Below are 19,475 nucleotides of genomic sequence, written 5' to 3' on the forward strand. Positions count from 1 at the left end.
CCACAATGGGAGTGCATACTGTGGCAAATAGATAACGATGTGTGGGTGTTTGCATAAATCGGTTGCTGGTAAAAAGCGCATACAACATGTGTTGCATACTTTGCAGCGCCAACGGCAAATTCAATTTACACGGACAGCAAAGTGCAGCAAGTGAATGTATGTGATGTGTTCTTTTGTGAGTGTGTGTGGGAGAGTCAGAGTCGTTGTCAATGGACACAGAGTGAGTGTGTGTGTGTGTATTTGATTTATTTGCTGCCGCATAAATTGAGAAGCTTGTTCCGTGGGATTTCAAATGTAAAATGCAGCACATGAGGTGGGAAAATTGAATATTAGAAAAGTTATTGATGTTCCCGTCATCGTTGTGCTGTTGTTGACTTAGCCACATCTGTTTTTGTTGCGTGTGGATACGTGACAGTATTAACTGGAATATTTATACGCGTTTTTTTGGGCCATTAGAAAGGTAAATAGCAAGCATAAGCTGAGCTGTTCTTTGCTCTCCACATTCATTAGCCAACAGTTCGTTGGCCAGGTCGATACATTTCCCACTTTTCAATTTCCACAATGTTCGAACAAAGTTTTAGCATAGTCAGTATTTTATTGCTCGGTAGCAGTCTCTGCATAAATGCTGTCAGTGGCGAGTTTTATTCATCCGCTGATAAAATGATGGAACTGGAGAATTTGGAGAAGGAGCTGGTGATTGCCACGCGTAACTTCTTGAAAGACCAGGAGAAGCAGCTCGACGAGTATCGCAGGTATGAAAATGTTCCACACACAGAAGTGTTGCACATAGCGGCTGATTGATGTTGTTGTTGACAGTTTCGTGGCACGTGTGAAGCGTGAGCATGAAGTGGCTGAGCAGCAGGGCGACGATTACTGGGAGCTGCCGCTGAATACATTTCGCTTGACCAGACGTCTGGTCGAGGACTGGGAAAAGTTGCACGCACAGCTGGAGGACAATCCGATAACGAACAGTTCGTGTTGATTTTGTTTCGAGCATTTGCTGGGCATTATTTAAATTAATCCAACTTCTGCTTAGCTTACCAGGCCGTGTTGGATATCATCGCCAAAGAAATTGGCTTTCCAGAACTCGACGATCTGCGTGGCATTGCCAGAGGTTTTGTGCGGCTGCAGAAAACCTACAATATTTCAGCTTCTGATTTTGCTGCAGGCACTGAATTCTCTACAGGCACATTTTTCTTGTGGCGTGATTGCTATGAAATCGGTGTCCATCTGTACGATCAGGCGGATTATAAAGCGGCACTAGAGTGGTTAATTTTGGCATACGATATGCTCGAGGAGGCGGACAGCGAAGAGGTGAAGAAGTTCAATCTTGATGTGCTCGAGTACTTGGCTTTGACGTACATTGAGTTGGGCGAAAAACAAATGGCTGTTGACATATTGGCAGATGCGGTGCCGGAGGATTCCTCACTGCCTGCCCTACATACACTCAAGTACTTGGAGAAGAGAGCTGAAAAGTGTCCGGATCAAGAGGAAGAAATGGATTGGAGAGCAAACTACACGATACTCTGTCAGGGCAAACATCTACCGAGAAATGAGCCAGAGGATAAAACTTTGCGTTGCTATCGCGATTCAAAGCGTCATCCGTTCTTCCGACTGGCGCCATTGAATGTGGAGGAAGCGCATCGCAATCCGGATATTCATGTGTATCACGGTGTGCTGAGCGATGTGCAAATTGAGGAAATCTATGTGGCAGCCGAAGACAAGACCAAGGTGCGGTCCACGCTTCATGGCAATCGCGTGAGCGATATTCGTGTCAGTCAACAGGTTTGGCTCAAATACGACACGCCCATTATGGAGTGGCTTAAGAGGTTGACTGGCGCCATCTCTGGGCTCGATATGCACTACGATGAGCTAATGCAGGTGGCCGATTATGGCATTGGCGGTCAATATACACCACATTGGGACTATATGTCTTCGCTGACCGGCGAATATGAGCTCATGGGCAATCGCATTGCCACGGTTATGTATTATGTGAGTTGGAGTAACTTTTGTTCTATGGCAAATTATAAATCTGATTTACTTTCCAGCTCTCTGATGTGGAGCAAGGTGGCTATACGGTATTCCCTAAGCTCAATGTATTCCTGCAGCCCATTAAGGGTTCCATGGTCATGTGGCACAATCAATTGCGATCGCTGGAAAATGACGAGCGCACTTTCCATGCTGGTTGTCCGGTGCTCGAGGGTTTCAAGCGAAGTAAGTGTTCAGAATGAATCCCTTTATTTCTTTTTTTATATTTTTTATTTTTTAGTCAGCAACATTTGGGTGCATTCCACCAGACAAGAGTTCCTCAGGCCTTGCACGCTTAACAAAAAATGAGTAGCGAGGAATATTTCACAGATTTTGCATTTAGTAAGCACTTCATTTTCATTTGATTTGAAATTATAAAATCACTTTAATCAGCTAACAAATCTCTGTTTGATATTTATCACAATAAACTTTAATTATCATCTAATACTTTTGTTTTAGTTATAGTCCTTAAAGGGCAAAGAGATCTCATGATCGCGCTCCAGAGCGCAAGGTCTAACATCTTGCTGTCCCTTCAAGCGTATCCAGACATTGGCAACTGTTTGAGTAGAGGTTAAATTTATTATGTTTAAAATATATTTCTCTGTTGCTACTCACTCCATTTGCTGCCTTGCAGCACTGGACAACCGGCGTGCTTGGTGCGATAATCCAGAGCGCCGCTGCGATGCAGATTGTACCAGAAGAGCAAGCTGCCACGCTCCGGGGTAACCAGCAGTGGCAGAAATGGAAAAGCAGTTCCGCCTCCAACCTCCACATCTGAGAGCTATAAAGAATAAAATGTTAAGATATTGAATTCGATTTTCCAGTTGTCTGACTCACATAGAAGATGCCCGTGGCCACTCGATTGGTGTCATCCACATCCTGAGCGTAATCATGTGTGGCATCAAAGCTGTCCATATGCGGTTCATAGTGACCGCCTATGCCATAGTTGGCTATTTGCAGATGCTCAGCCGAGTTCATATTCAAGCCAGTTATGCTGGCCATGTGTCTCCTCAATCGCTGCATTGTTGCATGTTTCTCGTAGGGAAAACTTGTGCCTTTGCTGGTTCGAAACTTGGCTGAAGTCGGATCATTGCCACCTAAGCTATAGACTTGTGAACGCTGCAGCTTGGGACGTGCCACTTGCTGCAAATCAATGGTGTCTTGGAGTCCAATGACATCGTGCACTTGTATGACATAGGGATCGAGATGCAGTTCCTCCAGCTTGTAGGGTTGATAGCTCATTTCACCAGCTCTTCCGCTGTGCAGACGACAGCGTAAGTCCCTCTGAGCAGACGGGGTTGGCAGCAGCTCCTCGCGACACACCTGCTGATAGAGATCATACTCTTTGCTGGCATGATAGTCACCTGGACGACGAATCACCTCGTGCATCAAACCGCGCTTGACACCATCTGTAATCAGCTGCTCAAGTTGATGACGTGTCTCTAGGAGATGCAGTCGCTCTTCTGGCTGCACGCTGAGCACATGATTGATCAAATTGAGCGCATTCTGATAGTCGCCCATTGCCTGATGATAGCTGACGACAGCCTCCATGAAATCGAGCGATGCCGCCTCATCGGCATAGTGTTGCTGAGCCAGCAGTTGCATCGATTGTTGCAACCAAGGCACCGTGCTGTTGTAGTCACGCAACTCATACAGATGCTGGCCGAGCACAAAGCAATCTTGCCAGGACATTGCAGCGCTGCAAGCGATGAGCTGTCATTGTAGTTTGATTTGTGATTGCCACATGACGCACGCCCACTCACCCGTATTTGACACCATTCAGCATGCCACTCGCCAGCTCGCTCACGTCCAGCTGATAGGTTTGCTGCAGTCGCGTCAAAGCCAACGCAGTGCCCACAAAATCCTCCTTGGTGGGATAGCTCAAGTTCTCGCGGTGGCCGGCAATCGCCTCGAGGTAATCTATTGTTCAAAAGGTCGTCAGACAATAGACGAAACAGAAGGTGGATTAGTCAGACAACTTGAGAGTGAAAGTCTTAGAGATACTAACTTATGCGGCTCGCTTCGCTCTCTACGCTGCTCTCGAAGGTCTCCCAATCGCTGTGCAGTCGCTTTATCAGACGAAACGCATTCACCGGATTGTTGAGGTAGCTCTCGATGCTATCGGAGGCGCTCAAATGTTCCGCTTTAATGGCATCAATTTCACTGCAAAAGAACATTGATGGAATTCCATGCCGGATTTACGATATTACACATTAATCAGACTTTAAATTGTTTCATACTCTCGCACTCGTATTTGTTTTCAATTTGCATAAACCCACCGAAAAAAAAATATAAACACAAATTTACATAATTCATCTATCAGTCATGTGTCGTTGTGTTTTTGTTTTTTGGGGACCAAGTTCAGGTGTTGCCTTTTCACCTGGCAACACATTTGCAAACACTTTAATACTTTGTCATAGTTAAATTAATTAGAAGTTTATAAACAAAAAACATAGCATAGAAGCTTCTGCTTCGAGTTAGCGAAGATCAAATACTCTAGTGGCCATAAAATGGATCTGAACTTTAGAAAACACTATTAAAAATTTTGAATACACGTGCTAAATTCAACTGGTTAAAAACTTAGTCATACTTTGATTAAAGTTTAAAATCTATTGTGCTTTAAATATTCTTAGAAGCATTTCAATTTGCATTGCATAATCGAAACAATTAATGGAACAAGTTTAATTAGAAATGTGAAACTGATATAAATAAGATAACATATAACATTAATTTGATGCTATCGAAAAATCTCTTTTGTTTTACTCTAACTGATGCACTCAGTGAACGTCTTCTGCCAGATAGTTATGAATGGCTTTAAGTAATTAATGATTTTATATTTTGTACGCTTCTTTTTTTTGGCAAAATAACATTTATCGACCATTTAAATAGCGCCATAACTTTAAACGGCAAAAAGATGCCGCGCGACAGCATCTGCGATTTTTATCGATATTGTCCATTAAGTGGTAGCACTCGTTTGTTCTAATCGCCCCACAGTCATAAATAACAATCTTGCGGTCAATAAGATATTTCTCAATAGATGCATATATAAGAAAGAAAGAAATTGTTATAGCAAATCAACAACTATACAATTTGCTATACTTTGAATGATGTAAACAGTTGCGAATTGTATTGCGAAATAAAATCAAGAATGTGCAAATAATATATTAACGTTTTGCGAATGTTTCTTAATAATTTGTTAACGGTGCTTCTCATTTGGAAGCCGGTTTTTTGTTGGTTCTACGTGCGACAGTCGAACAAACAAAAGTATAAAAGTGAAATATGAAATTTCAACATTTCAGCTTTAAAATGCGATATTAATACAAAAATCTGGCAAGTCGTTGACACTTTTAACTGAATAATCGCATAAACATGCAGCAATTATCTATATAATAACGACAATCGAGAGCGATAGATATTTTAATATAAACATCAAAAAGAAGTTTGCCGAAGATATGTCAAACAAAAGACAACGAAAAGAAATTAGCAGCTCATAAAATGTGACAAAATGCATAATTAGTTGCTGCACATTATGAAAACTATTAGCATAGTTGTAAATAAAGAACAGATCAAGATTATCATAAATAACTAAATAAACAATTTAATGCGCGTGTTTTTGCACTTTTACTCTTAGGCGAGACACTTCTCCAGATGTCATAATGTAAACCGGTTAGATGGGAATGCGAAAATAAAATGTAATTAAATGAAAAAAAATTGCTAAAAGCGGCCGTTCATTTTAGTCATTTTAGTCACACACAAAAACCAACCCAAATCCAGCTAATAAAGCTACTTTTTAGCATCCGAAGCACAAAGCTGAGAGGCCGTTCATAAGTCGATAAGTCGACGATCAACCATTTGTTTTGACCGAAAGACTAAAGAAGCTGCCTCATATGCGTTGGCCGCCTGCCTACCTCATTATTAATACCAACGACTGTGGGCGTTAGTTGCTTATTCATTTTGAAATATTCATAAGGTCATGAAGATGCTGTACTAACAAGATAAGCAGTGGAAATTATAAACAGAAATGCCTGAACAAAGCAACGACTGATTGATCTCATTTAAATCAATTTAGTTTGCTAATCAAAGCAGCTAGCATTTTTTGAGCAAAGAACTCAGCTAAGACTTAAAGGCAGAAAGCAAAGCAACGACTTATTGAACTCATTTAAATCAATTTAGTTTGCAAATCAAAGCAGCTAGAATTTTTTTACCAGAAAACTCAGCTGATACTTTCAGAAATGTTGGAACAAAGCAACGACTTTTTGATCTCAATTAAATCAATTTAGTTTGCAAGTCAAAGCAGCTAGAATTTTTTGGCCAGTGAACTCAGCTGAGACTTTCATTTTTTCAGCTAGTTTTTTGTATTCTTGGCATCATTAGCTTAATTCTCACCTCTGCAGCAACTCCGCATGTTCTTTGATCTCGTTTACATAATTCTGTAGCTCCGATAGCAGGATCACCTCAGTGCGAAGCAGTTGCTCCAAGCTGCTTGTTGAGCTGAAAAACTCCGCACTGGAGATGGCCAAGTGCAAAGTAATTAGCAGAGTTGTCAGCAATTTCATTACGACTAATCCCAGGCGAGATTAAACACATATAAAAAAGCAACAATAATTAATTCTAAAACAACTTAAAGATGTCTACGCGGCGCGACGATTCGTTAGAAACTGCTCGTTGTTCAGATCTCAGCGGATCTTGAGACTCGAAAAAGCTTCGACTTTGGATAAGCGTTGAGCTTTGGCAGCGGGTGTCGTTTAGGCCGGCATTTTCGGATCGTGGTCAAAGAACTGCCCTCCAGGCTTAAATGGTCCACGAGAAAGCAACAGGCACAAGTTGACTACGCTTGATTTTCAGGTTAATGACCGCGAAGATCTCACGCAATTACTTTGCATAGCAGAAGCTGACATAATTTGTTGACTTAAGCAAGTGTCTTGAAAGTGTCTTGGCCAAGTCAACAACAATTTACCATAACTTTTTCTCTTTCTCTTTAATTACTTTCACTGATACTTCGCAGACGTCGCTTTGCGCTTCTCTTAGCACATCTCACTAGCATGCAAATGAACCGCTAAAACTTTGCCCGTGAACTTGTTTATTCAAATTGCCGGCAAATCTCAGCGCAACGCGTCGCAACTCATTTGTATCTTCATCTCTTCATCTCGCGGTTTGTTTTGAGTCAAGTTCAACAGCGACATAAAAAAACACTCAAACTGAGCTTTTGACTTGAGTCGAGCTGTTAACCCTCTAAATGCTTGGCTGGCAAATAAAGACTTCACTCAATTTGCTCTAAAATAAAATTAATATATATTTATGTACATTTATTTTATAATCTGATAGTCTTCGGAAAGCTCATTATCACGATAAACGTCACAAGGCCTCGCAAATGTCTGTGTCGCCGAATGTATCCAAACGTTGCCAACTGTAAGTATTAAGTTTGAAAAATATGCAAAGTTACTTAAAATAAATGTAAAAAGATAATAACAACTACTAGAAATAAATTAAAAAAGTAAGAAAGCTACAATCGAGTGTGCTCGACTGTGAAATACGGCACCATTCCTAAAATATACAAAATAAATATACCGAAAATATAATAAAAATATACCATGAATTATATTTGGTATATTGACATAGTACTACATTTAAAACATACCATATTACGGTACTATTCTTAAAATATACCATGAATTATATTTGGTATATTGACATAGTACTACATTTAAAACATACCATATTACGGTACTATTGTTAAAATATACCAAATTAATATACCGCAAATATAATAAAATATACCATGAATTATATTTGGTATATTGACATAGTATTACATTTAAAATATACCATAGACTACAAAATATACCACATATACCAATGCATCTAAGACCCGTAACAAAGTACGCATCTTATTTAATTTTGATCTATTTGAGAGGGCGGAAGTGGGCGTGGAAGAAATATAAAACAAACTTGATCAAATATAAAAATGCAAGCTCTATTTATCTCTATCTTATAGTTTTTGAGATTTAGGTGTTTATACGGACAGATGGACTTTCTATATCGTTTCGGCTTTTCTGATTAAGAATGTATGTACATATGTATATATTTTAGGCACAAAGTTGTAAAAATTGATTACAAACACAATTATTAAAACCATATTTTAGAATAAAAAAAAAGTAAATTATATAATTAATAACGCCGTTTGTAATTTATAGAATTTGCATTTAACCATTGTAATTTTAATGATAATTATTTATTAGAACAATTTGAGATTAATTACATATTATATATTCAATTGCATATTATGTATGAAATGAACTCTTTTAAATTTAATATATGTTGAAATGATTAAGTATTTTATGCCACCATTATAATTACATACTACAATGACTATAAAATTAATTGCAATGAGGAACCTAACAATTTTACTATATTATAATTTATGAAATTATTATAGATGAGCAATTATTGAACATGGATTTTTCTAATGCAGCATGAAAACTTCTATTCAAATAAAATGGTTGCAAGTATGAATTTTTTTTATTAAAATAATAACGAAATGATAACAAAGAAAGGTGCACTGTTACCTAACTGGGCAACTTAAACAAATCAGAAAAGTATGAATAAGCTATGATTAGTTGTGTTATATATGAGTATAGCGCATAAATTATAAAACCGCAAGGACCCACTTCAAATTTCCCTTGACAAACGCTCAACAATTAAATGAAAAATGTGAGCTTAAACACGCTTGGCATAGCAAATGAGTTGCATAATTGCAGACAATTTAAAAAGCTTCCATATTCCATTCCCTCGCTTTGCTCGCTATTTGTTTTTGTTATTAGTGTTTTACTCACTCCACTTGCTGCCCTTTAGCACCGGACAACCCGCGTGCTTTGTGCGAAAGTCCATGTCGAGGGAGCGATGCAGATTGTACCAAAACAATATGTTGCCTAGCTGCGGCCGCACGGCAAAGTTGAGAAAGGGAAACGCGGTGGCGCCACCCTGCTCCACATCCGATAGCTGCAAGAAGTGCATTTATTACTTGTGTGCATAAGGTAGTTGTGTGTGTGTGTGCGTGTGTGGGATGTCAACTCACATAAAATATGGCTGTGGCAATGCGATTGCCCTCCTCGGCCGGATAGTGGCGAGTATCGCGAAAGAAGTCCCAATGCGGCTCATAGTGACCGCCCACACCGTAGTTGGCCACCTGCAACTGCTCACAGAAGGTCATATCGAGGCCGGTGGCATCGTGGAGATCACGCAACATACGCCCCATTGTCGGGTGCGTGTTGTAGGCGAGCCAGGCATTTTTGCTGACGCGAAAGGCGGACTTCATGCGATGCGAACTGCCGCGCATTTGGTTCACTGTGGAACGCTTCATATGCGGCACAGCCATTTGTCGCAACTCGGCGATTTTCTGTGTGCTCAACATGTCATGAAAGGTCACCACCAGCGGATCCAAGTGGTGTTCCTCCAGCTTGAGCGGTGCCAGCACTCGATATGCATGATGGCCGTGTGTATACCGACATCGCAACGGACGCTGTTGGGCGGGGGAGGCGATGACCTCACCACGGCAAACCTTTTCATATTGCTCGAATTCCTGTGTGAGCTGCGTGCGTGTATGTGTGTGTGTGTGTGTATGTGCGAGGAGGGAGGAGTGTGAGTCTAAATTTAGCTACTAGAAAGATGAATCGAATCGCTCGAAACTCACTTTGTAAGCATCCGTTTGTTGTAGTTGTGCAGCCGCATCCTCATCCGACTCATCGCCCTGATTTGATGACGGCTTGGCGGCCTTGTCCCCCAGGTGCCAATTCCGTATGCGCGATGGATCGAGCTCAAGCACGCGCTGGCTCAGCTCGTATGCCGTGTCAAAGTCGCCTAAAAAATCGCTTTGGTAAATATGTTTGTATGCATGAAGTTCGCCTTGATTACTTGACTGTATCCGTTGCTTACCCATTTGGAATAAACTCTTTGCCACCGTCTCCATGCTGTTCACTATCGCCGGCTCAGCGGCTGAGCTCTGCTGGCCGAGCTGATGGCGTCGCAGGCGTTCCATGGACTCGCGCAGCCACACTTTCGTGTTGTTGTAGTCCTCCATTTCAAAGAGTTGTTGACCCAGCACAAAGCAATCCTGCCAGCTCATGTCCGTGCTAAAAATAAAGGCAACCAGGCAGCACACCAAAAAACCAAATGAATATGATTTCGGGGGGGTTTTACTCGGGGCATATCAACACGATAGTATTAGAATGTTAGATATACAGGGGTGGATTCTAATCAAATGGGAAATTAAGTCTGAACTAATAATAAAATAACGTATAGATAGATATTGTAAATATAAACTGCTAATGAATAAATATACAATATCTACTAGTGATAATTTAAGAATAATATAAGTAAAGTACGCAAAGTTCATAAATCATTTCAACTTATCATATAAAATCTTTATCATATAAATCATATAATATAACTATATAATTTTTTCTAGTGCTATAGCCTATATAATGTATTTAACTTAATGAATAAATAAATATAAAAATCATATAGGTTACTTCTGATGCAATAATTCTATGCTAGTTGTCATATTGTGAGTCACAGAATGTAATATAAATAACCATTCCACATTCATTAGCTGCACTTTAAACATCAAATTAACTTCAAATTTATAAATCATAATTACTGAATGAATAAGACACAAATAAAATACAGTTAAACATAAAATTGTCGACTACAAAAACTCAGTTTGATAACTTAATTGAATAAAATCGAAAACAGTAAATTCAAATGACAACTTCATTGCCTTATTATCAGCTTCCACATAATTACTGAATTAATAAGAAACTAATATTATATATGTTAATCTGAAACTCTACTAAAATCGTTCATAACTGAATTAAAATACAGTAAATTCATATTGTAACTTCATTGGTTCTTAATCCTTAAATACAGTAAATTCACATCACAATATCATTGATTATTAATCCCCTTATAGCCACCCTCAAGCTCGCAATCCGCTCCTGAATTTACCGCCAAAGTGTAGATAATCTATGTGTATAGTGTTCCATATTAAGACTGCTATATTTAAATGTTAAATCGATACCAAACTATACTTAAATTACTCTTACATATTAAATGCAAAGCCCTCGAACAACATTCAATCTCTCAACCCATTGCTCAATCCTCAAATTAGCGTAAACCGCTCCTGGCATTGTGGTAGAAAGTGTGAGTTAGCATATGCATATGTAGTACTCAATGTATTTCAAGCCTGACTGGTTATTGCTTATTTGGGGTAGGCCCGCGCTCCCTTCTCACCCGTATTTGATGCCATTCAGTATGCCGGCAGCCACTTGGGCCACGTCCAATTTATAGGTGCTCTGCAGGCGAACCAATGCCAACGCGGCGCCATCGACATCCTCTTGACTGGGGAAATTTAACTCGTAGTGCTGTTGTGTGATATTGAAATCTAAGAGAATAAATACACGAGAAAAATAGGAGGGAAATGCAAAATCAAATTAAGTTTCACAACATCATACTACTAGAGTTTTGATGGGTCTCTCTTGGGTAAAAAAAATGGATGGGATAGTTACGGATTTGGCTGCTCATTTGTTGGGCGCGGCTCTCGAGTTGTGACCAGTCATTGTGCAGTCGCTTCATCAATCGATAGATATTAATTGGATTGGTTAGATAGTTCTCGGTGCCTCTTGCAGCCAATGCATGTTCCACCTCGATAGCGGCGAGCTCTCTGCGTGGATCAGGTTATTAGGATTTGGTTGATTTGGATTTGTTGGAGACGAGTTTAGAACTTCTAATCATAAATCGGTCGCTACCAGTTTGTGAGTCTTTGGGCTTTTGTGTGACGCTCGATCGTCATACACAACGATAATAATAATACCTCTGTTCATAAGAAATCCCAAGCGTTTAGATAGCGCACACAGCGTATTTAATTAATTCTAATTTATTTCTGATTCAAATACATAAAACTTTTTTTACGATTCAAACACAACACAACAGAAAATGCAAAACGAAAGCGAAATGCTAAATGTTAAACTACAAGACTCTTGGCCCATTGTTGTTTATGTTATTATTATTATTATTATTATGAAATCCGAGCTGAACCATAAACACACATAAAACCCCACAGAAAACAAAACAACAACCAGTTGATTACAGTTAAGAACTCTGAATATGATTTCCATAAATTGATTCAATTGTACTCACTTCTCCAACTGCTTCAATATCGTCCTCGTCTGTGCCAACTGCGCATTCAAGTCGCTCATCAATGTGTGCTCTGTGTGCAGCAATTGCTCGAGTCCTGTGATGCTAGAGAAATAATCCGATGCCTGGCCAAGATGGGATACGCTGGCCAATAGCATTACAGCCAGCAGCCTTACACCGCTTGCCCGCATCTTGAACTGAAATGTGGTGGGTGTGCGCGTGGCGTATACTTGATATCAACGTCGCACGTCGTATACTTAATTTACGCTTTTATTGAGGCTAAGACTATGATTAGCCTTATGTTCTTAATTTTTTTTGGCGGCAACAACGATCTGCGGCTCAACGCGTCTCGAAATCAACTGAATGGCGTTGATCGGGTTGCTCGGCGTCTGAGACATCCCGAAGCGTTGATATCGAAACGGCGACGTCGAATAAAACCAGCGATGACAGACGTTTTGGCACAATCGATGCTGCGTGTTGGGTGCTGTGATCGGGCGACAGCTTAGACCGGGTGCTAACTACACCACACACACTATTTGCATAACCAATTGATGTTTGTCTATGGACATGTCTAACTCCCCATGTCGTTGTCGATGTCGTTGTCTAGTTCAATGTGGATGTGGATGTCTTTGTCTTTGTCTATGAACAAACTATTCGCATTATGAGCCACTCTAATGAAGAGCATACGAGTTTCGTGGCGATTAAGCATGTTTTATGGCTTTGCCAAAGCTGATTTAGTGATGCTTATCATGGGGAGCTCGTTTCGGCTTTGACCAGCCCCAAGTTCTACTTCTCTCTCACAGTCGCCCCTCAGCTCTCTCTCTCTTCGTTTGTCTGACTTGTGAGCTCTCTCAATCTCTTTTGTATAAATCGCTGCCTTATTCGATCGCTTATTAATTCCAGCTAATTAACCACGAGTCGTTTGATATTTAATAATGCAGTCGCACGTCGTTGTTATTGCTATTGCTTTGGGTGGGCAGTGTTGGTAAACACTGAGCCAGTTTATTATGCTGTTGATCTCTGATTGTCTGATTTTCTATTGAATATTCAGATTGGGTGTTTCGATGCTCTGATATAAATTTTAACGTTTTCATAAATTTGCGGAAGTTTCATAAATTGCCACCGCAACAATGGAAAGAAATGTCGCGAAAAAATTAGAAAAACATTTTTTCGAAAATTTAAATAAAATATTGCGAGCAAATAAAATACAATAAGTTACGCATTTTGATAATGGTATTGGCATAATAAATATATAATATATAATTAATGAGACTTGATAGGCAAATTAAATGATAATGTGATTAAGATAATAAATATGTGAACATCATGCCTTAAGTAATGAAATTAAATGTGCTTAGATCATTTTTTGAACTCCTTCTCATTTAAAATTCTAGGGTATCAACATGTCAACCATGACAACACATAACAGATTTTTGCTCTATTTAAGATCATTTACTAAAATAGAACTGCCCATCAATCTTGCATCTAAATGACAGGGTATTCATTTGATAAGTTTGTGGTTTTATTGCGTTAATTAACGAGCAAGTAAAATTCAATCTAACAGCTATTGTATTTTTAATGTTTAATCCGTCATTTGATTTACTGTTTCGCCCAACATTCAAATTGTCACATTCGCATCGCTTTTATGGCCCAATATTTATTTAAACTATTTCCTGTTGCTGCCATCAAACGAACATAGCCTGAGAACCTGACTCAACAGAGTTGCTCGGTGTTATGCTAATTGTTGCTCGCTTTGATGCATGAATATTGAAATTTGTTTGCTCTTTAATTACGCAAGGGAACTGCACAAAAACACAAATAATGAACACGCCCATTTTAAGCAATGGGCATTTAATGACAGATGAAAGCCCAAGAATTGCGAAATGAAACTCAATGAAAAGTCAACATTTCAGTACTTTTTGATTCGTTGTTGTTCTTGTTGTTTATTTTCATGGCGGCAATTAGTGAAAGATTAAAAGGCAAAATGGGTTTCAGTCGTTGTCCGAATTCAATTCAATTCAGTTCGGTCCACAGCGCTGCGAAAAAAACAGAGAGGCAAATTCGGTTGAAGTTGATGAGAGTCAGAAGTTCGTGTTTCACTTACACAACTGTGAGCCCAGCAGCACGGGACAGACAAGCTGGCGACTGCGGTAATCCAGTCTTGAATGTGACTCGCTAACGCTGCGAGTGCTCCAGTAGAGCAACGAGCCCCGTGGGACATTCACGCCGAGCTCCAACTGTGGAAACACCAACGCACCGCCCAACTTTGGCTCGTGTAGCTGGTACAAAGAGGTGGGACGATAATAGGCAATTAGTGACATATTAACTAATCATTTCATTAAAATGACGACTCACTTGGAGCATTGCGCGTGCCACATGCTGCACATGCTCAGCCTCTGCCACCTCTGTGGCCGTCACGTGCTCGTGACTGTGACGACGTGCCTGCCACAATGGCAACGACAACGGCTCCTCTGGGTGTCCAACATTAGCCAGTTGATAATTGATGCCACGCAGCATTTTCTGTCCGAGTTTGCTCAGCTCCATTGGCGCAAAAGTGGCGGGGACTTTCGTGTGTTGCTCTTCTTTATCGTCGAGTAGTGTAATCAATTTGTCTGCCTGACGGAAGCTGAGCACATTGTGATAGAGCGTGATGTGTGGATCCTCACTCAGCTGTTCCAAGCGTAGCATGCGGAGATGCGACACATCTTGGCGACACTCCAATAGACGACTTCCTGTTGTCACCTGCTGGCGGGTGGCCGAGCGGCAGAGCTCATCAATAAGCAGCTGCTCAACGGATTTCGAGAGCTTGACAACAACACAAACAAAAAAGAAAAAAAAAGCCATAAAAAGATCAACATAATAATACGATACTAATATCGTAGAAATAGATGCTTGTTAGCTAGTCTATAAAAATAAAATTATACAGTCAGAAAGCACGCAAACACACACTCGAAGGACTGGAAAAGTTCTCGAGCAGTAAAGTTATGCCGGAAGCACACGAATAGCTAACATCAGCAGGTGAGTAGATAGCATGTATAAGAATATACTATGTGTAACTCTTTAAAAGCGTTAAAGCTAAAGCAACTTGAACACCTTTCCACTAGTCAATTTCATGCTCTCCTGGTATTTGCCTGTCGAGCACGCTTCGCTGCAGTTTTCTGACTACTTTCGCAATTTCTGTTACAAAACTACGCAATTTGCATAGTTTTATCCGCTTTACCTTTGCCTTGGACTTCGTTTGAGCTCCGCTTATGGCCCGTTCAATCTTGGCCTTGGCTTTCTGCACATTCTGATTCGCGGGACGTAGCAGCAGCAACTCCTTGGCCGTGGCCAGAGCACTCAGGAATTCGCCTGGGCAGCAAAACGCGAAATTTATACAAATCAGCGAAAAGTTTTCATTTCTCTGCATTTTTGTACGCACCTGCGCGGTAATCCATATTCACAGATGCCTCCAGTATTTGTACCCTGCCTCGGTCGTGTTCACTGATTGAGCTGCCATGGGTTGCATTGCCCGCAGCAGCTGGCAGCTTTCCCAGCGCTGTTTCCACCCAATATTTGGCCACCGCATAGTCACCATTGCGATCCGACTTGCGCGCCATCTCCAGGCAATCGCTCCACGACATCGCCGAGCTTTAAAATATGCAACAGCATAAATATTTTGTATTATTTTCACAAGGGCGTATACTTCTTACCCCAGCTTCAGTCCATTGACTATGCCCAGCGAGAGTGTCGCAGGTTCCAGTTCGTAGACAGATTGTAGTCGCAATAAATTCAACAGTGCTGTCTCGTATTCCTCTTCGCTGGGCAGTGGCAATTCCATCTCATAGTCAGGCATATCTTGGCCCAATTCGAGGGTCGCATTCGCTTGCCTTTCGAGCTTGGGCCAAACGCTCTGGAAACGCTTCAGAATGGTAAGCACATTGAGTGGATTCCCAATGTATTCCTCCACTTGATCGCCCACCAGCTGATGTAGCTCTTCGATGGCGAGAGTTTCTTGTTTCAGTGCCAACAACTGCTGTTCGAGTCCATCGATATATTCGCGCAGCGCATCGATGAGCGAAGTCTCGGTGGCCACAAGTTCTCGCAAATGTTCCTCGTTGCCAGCGAGAACAACTCGCGACGCTGCCACAACTAGGCAGAGTAGCCAAAGAAATCTTATTGCTTGCGGCATTTGCATAAATCGAAAGAAAATGTTTGTGTTTTTTCTTGTTGCTGTTCTCGTTGACCGGGTCAATGGCTGACGTAGCTTGTTAGATTTTTGTGTGTGTTTGACTGGCGTGTGGTTCTTGGGTTTGTGTGCTTTTTTATGTATTATTCATGGGCGACACAAACACAATGCTTAATTATGCCAAAGCCCAAGTTATACTTATGTTGTTGTGTTATTATATAAGCAAAAGCGGCTGACCAACCGGCTTCGCTGTTCTAGCCCAACTGAAACTACAAATCTTTTGCCTGATCATGCGAAAGGTGAAAAAGGCAAAAGTCTCGATCAGCATCTTTTGCTTGATTACTTTGTGGTTCTCTCTTTTTATTATGTCTTTCACACTCTTTTCACCTGCAACCAAGTAAGAAAGCGATATTCGATTGTGCTCGACTGAGAGATACCCTCTACCCATCTAAATAATACCAAATTCTTAAAATATACCAAAGTAACATACCGTAAAAATATTAAAATATAGCTATGACAATATTTGGTATAATGATATAGCACTACATTCAAAATATACTATTGTTATATATCGATATATCAAATATGTATTTAAAACTCTTTTTTTCACCTGCAACCAAGTAAGAAAGCAACAGTCAAGTGTGCTCGACTGTAAGATACCGATCTAAATAATACCAAATTCTTAATATATATATATATATATATATATATATATATATATATATATATATATATATATATATACGACAAAAATACTAACATATACCGAAGCCAATATTTGGTATATGCCAAATATGTCATTAACATACCAAATTAGCATACCACAAAAATACTAATATACACCGAATACAATATTTGGTATTATGATATAGTATTATAGTCAAAATATACCATCTATATAATACCACAAGTATAATACCCTTTTACCCAAATGTTAACGGGTATAAAAAAGCTGCCACATTAACTGTTGCTTAAGCTTTTGCTATGAAAATTGTATAATTTTGTTGCCACCCGCTTTTAAGTGCAACTTTAACTAATATTGCAACGTACAACCGCGTCCTGCGTTGTCCCTTTTTGCTGTTATTTAATATCAGCATGCCACGCATACCACTTTAATCATCGCCAGGTATTTCCATTAACCAACTTGCATAAGCTTGGTCATAAAACTCGAAAACTCATCTGGAAAAGCATGGAAATTGTTGCTGCACTTATTTCCCTTCGTCGTAACTTCATGCTATCCAGCTGCTTCACCCACAAGCTCTCTTTGTAGTTCTTGTTTAACATTTACACAGCTGGGCTGCCCTTTGTTTTATTTTTTTGGGATATTTCTGGAATTGTAATTGGGTTAAACTTGTAGTACTTTTCATTTTAAGTGTGGTCTGCAGCATTTGTGTTATTTCCTTGACTTCAAATTGTTGGTTTTTGTGGCTGTAACCAAGACTTCAACAAACAATTCTAATTTTGTTATTTAAAGAACTAGAATTTGATTGAGCGTAAAATTGAAGAAAAGAAAAGAATCGAATTTACTTTATTTTGAATTAAGTTTAATGCTAAAAAGAACTACAATTTTATTTTTAATTTAAATAAGGGTTTTTTTTAAACTTAATGCATTAAATTTTAAATTTAATGCAAATATGATAAAGATGACAAGATGGTAGGCATTATTACTGATTCGTCTCTACGATAGGTGCAGTGAGGCGTCCTAGTAACAACTTCTTCTCTAAGTCAACCTTCGCCTTCAGCGCTTCTTCATGCTTCGGATCAGCCTTAAGTATCTCGTTGTTCAGTATATTGGCTAATTTCAAGTTGCCAAGTTCCTGCAGGGTAGGTGCCAAATATTGGAGTATTTGAACATCCGTGATGCTGGCAAATGTAACTGGTTCGCGGGCGAGAAGAGAACGCGCCTCCATCAGCCATTCGACGGCAAAATCAGATAATTCTAGCTTATGACAACTGCGACCGATCGCATAACAATCACTTGCAGTCAATGTGATACTCTGATTGTCTTCCTTATTGGAGTAGAGCACATCGTTGGCCAGTTCTGCTGTTGGCAGATCATTTTGCCCTTGGTATTGCAAAATGTCGTTTGTCATTGCCTGCAAATCGTTCTCTGTGGGATGTTCAATCTCCATTTGTACCACCTCCTGAGCGACCTGCTTATGATGTTCGTCGACAGCTGATTCAGTTAAGATAACATCAATCACCTCCCGTTTCCAGTTGTTAACAAGGCGGCTAATTGTGGTAAAGGAATTAATTGGATTGCCGAAATATGCCTCCGGATCATCGAGATCATCGTGCACCACATCCACGTAAGCTAGAAATCTTCAATACATATTAAATACCACATCATCATTCTATGTCTTACTTACTTACCTATTAATATTGGCTCTTATCTTATCCGCCTTGGCCATGTAAGCCTCAAGTTGTTCCACAAACACTTTTTCCAATTCAAGCAATTTTTGAGGATCAGTCTCTTCTTCTTCGGCATTGATGTTGCCTATGACTAGACAAAGTGTGAAGAAAAATGCACTCAGATGAAACATTCTAACGCTGCTGCTTATCAAATTTCAACTGTCACTTCTTCCACTCTGACAATTTGGGCACCGAAATATAACTACATCTTCAACTACTTCGACAAGTCAATATTTACACAGCTGTTTGAATTTCTTATATACCCTGTATACTTTTAAATTGGGAGAAACTGTTGTCTACAAAATTAGGGATTTCAGTGCTTCAGTTTTCAGTAAAATTCTAAAACGTTCGAAATACAAATACAAATTTAAATATATAAAAAGTAAAATACTAATTTGAGTTTACTAATTTCAAATATTTTTTATTTTTCTTTATAAATACTGAACATTGCGCTTTATACTCTTTAAAATTGTTATCTAAATACTAAAGATTTTTATCATTGAATTTGTTAGATCAAGTTACTTAAAAATTCGACAATGCTCCAATTGTTGAATCTTTAAAAACACATAAAAAGTAATATACTAATTTGAGTCAAATTATTTCAAATATTTTTAATTCGTCTTAATAAAATTTGAACATCGTGCTTAGGAATATATTAATTTTTATTGTATTGATT

General features: G+C 39.5%; 5 protein-coding genes across 5 annotated transcripts; 1 reads left to right on the top strand and 4 right to left on the bottom strand.

Annotated features, from left to right (window-relative positions):
• Positions 1 to 41: 41 nt before the first annotated feature.
• On the top strand, positions 42 to 2,458 carry LOC132784708 (prolyl 4-hydroxylase subunit alpha-1). The gene is made up of 5 exons (XM_060790496.1): positions 42 to 752; positions 817 to 971; positions 1,037 to 1,992; positions 2,049 to 2,214; positions 2,270 to 2,458. The coding sequence occupies exons 1-5, from the start codon at positions 562 to 564 to the stop codon at positions 2,335 to 2,337; spliced, it is 1,536 nt and encodes a 511-aa protein (XP_060646479.1). The 5' UTR covers positions 42 to 561; the 3' UTR covers positions 2,338 to 2,458.
• Positions 2,384 to 6,690, bottom strand: LOC132784707 (prolyl 4-hydroxylase subunit alpha-2). The gene is made up of 6 exons (XM_060790495.1): positions 6,415 to 6,690; positions 4,037 to 4,191; positions 3,792 to 3,948; positions 2,866 to 3,727; positions 2,644 to 2,809; positions 2,384 to 2,584 (listed from the first exon to the last, which is right to left on the bottom strand). The coding sequence occupies exons 1-6, from the start codon at positions 6,582 to 6,584 to the stop codon at positions 2,484 to 2,486; spliced, it is 1,611 nt and encodes a 536-aa protein (XP_060646478.1). The 5' UTR covers positions 6,585 to 6,690; the 3' UTR covers positions 2,384 to 2,483.
• Positions 6,691 to 7,334: 644 nt separating this feature from the next.
• On the bottom strand, positions 7,335 to 12,547 carry LOC132784706 (prolyl 4-hydroxylase subunit alpha-1). The gene is made up of 8 exons (XM_060790494.1): positions 12,223 to 12,547; positions 11,592 to 11,746; positions 11,317 to 11,467; positions 9,961 to 10,157; positions 9,719 to 9,885; positions 9,104 to 9,616; positions 8,862 to 9,027; positions 7,335 to 7,435 (listed from the first exon to the last, which is right to left on the bottom strand). The coding sequence occupies exons 1-8, from the start codon at positions 12,408 to 12,410 to the stop codon at positions 7,335 to 7,337; spliced, it is 1,638 nt and encodes a 545-aa protein (XP_060646477.1). The 5' UTR covers positions 12,411 to 12,547.
• Positions 12,548 to 14,057: 1,510 nt separating this feature from the next.
• Positions 14,058 to 16,633, bottom strand: LOC132784709 (prolyl 4-hydroxylase subunit alpha-1). Its single transcript, XM_060790497.1, has 6 exons — positions 15,912 to 16,633; positions 15,641 to 15,849; positions 15,440 to 15,570; positions 14,575 to 15,024; positions 14,324 to 14,498; positions 14,058 to 14,255 (listed from the first exon to the last, which is right to left on the bottom strand). Exons 1-6 carry the CDS (start codon positions 16,394 to 16,396, stop codon positions 14,233 to 14,235), a joined length of 1,473 nt encoding a protein of 490 aa, XP_060646480.1. The 5' UTR covers positions 16,397 to 16,633; the 3' UTR covers positions 14,058 to 14,232.
• A 1,392-nt stretch (positions 16,634 to 18,025) lies between these two features.
• Positions 18,026 to 19,048, bottom strand: LOC132784710 (prolyl 4-hydroxylase subunit alpha-1-like). Its single transcript, XM_060790498.1, has 2 exons — positions 18,761 to 19,048; positions 18,026 to 18,709 (listed from the first exon to the last, which is right to left on the bottom strand). Exons 1-2 carry the CDS (start codon positions 18,928 to 18,930, stop codon positions 18,052 to 18,054), a joined length of 828 nt encoding a protein of 275 aa, XP_060646481.1. The 5' UTR covers positions 18,931 to 19,048; the 3' UTR covers positions 18,026 to 18,051.
• Between the last annotated feature and the right edge of the window lie 427 nt (positions 19,049 to 19,475).

This window comes from Drosophila nasuta, chromosome 2R, assembly GCF_023558535.2.
Source record: "Drosophila nasuta strain 15112-1781.00 chromosome 2R, ASM2355853v1, whole genome shotgun sequence".
NCBI classification, from domain to species: domain Eukaryota; kingdom Metazoa; phylum Arthropoda; class Insecta; order Diptera; family Drosophilidae; genus Drosophila; species Drosophila nasuta.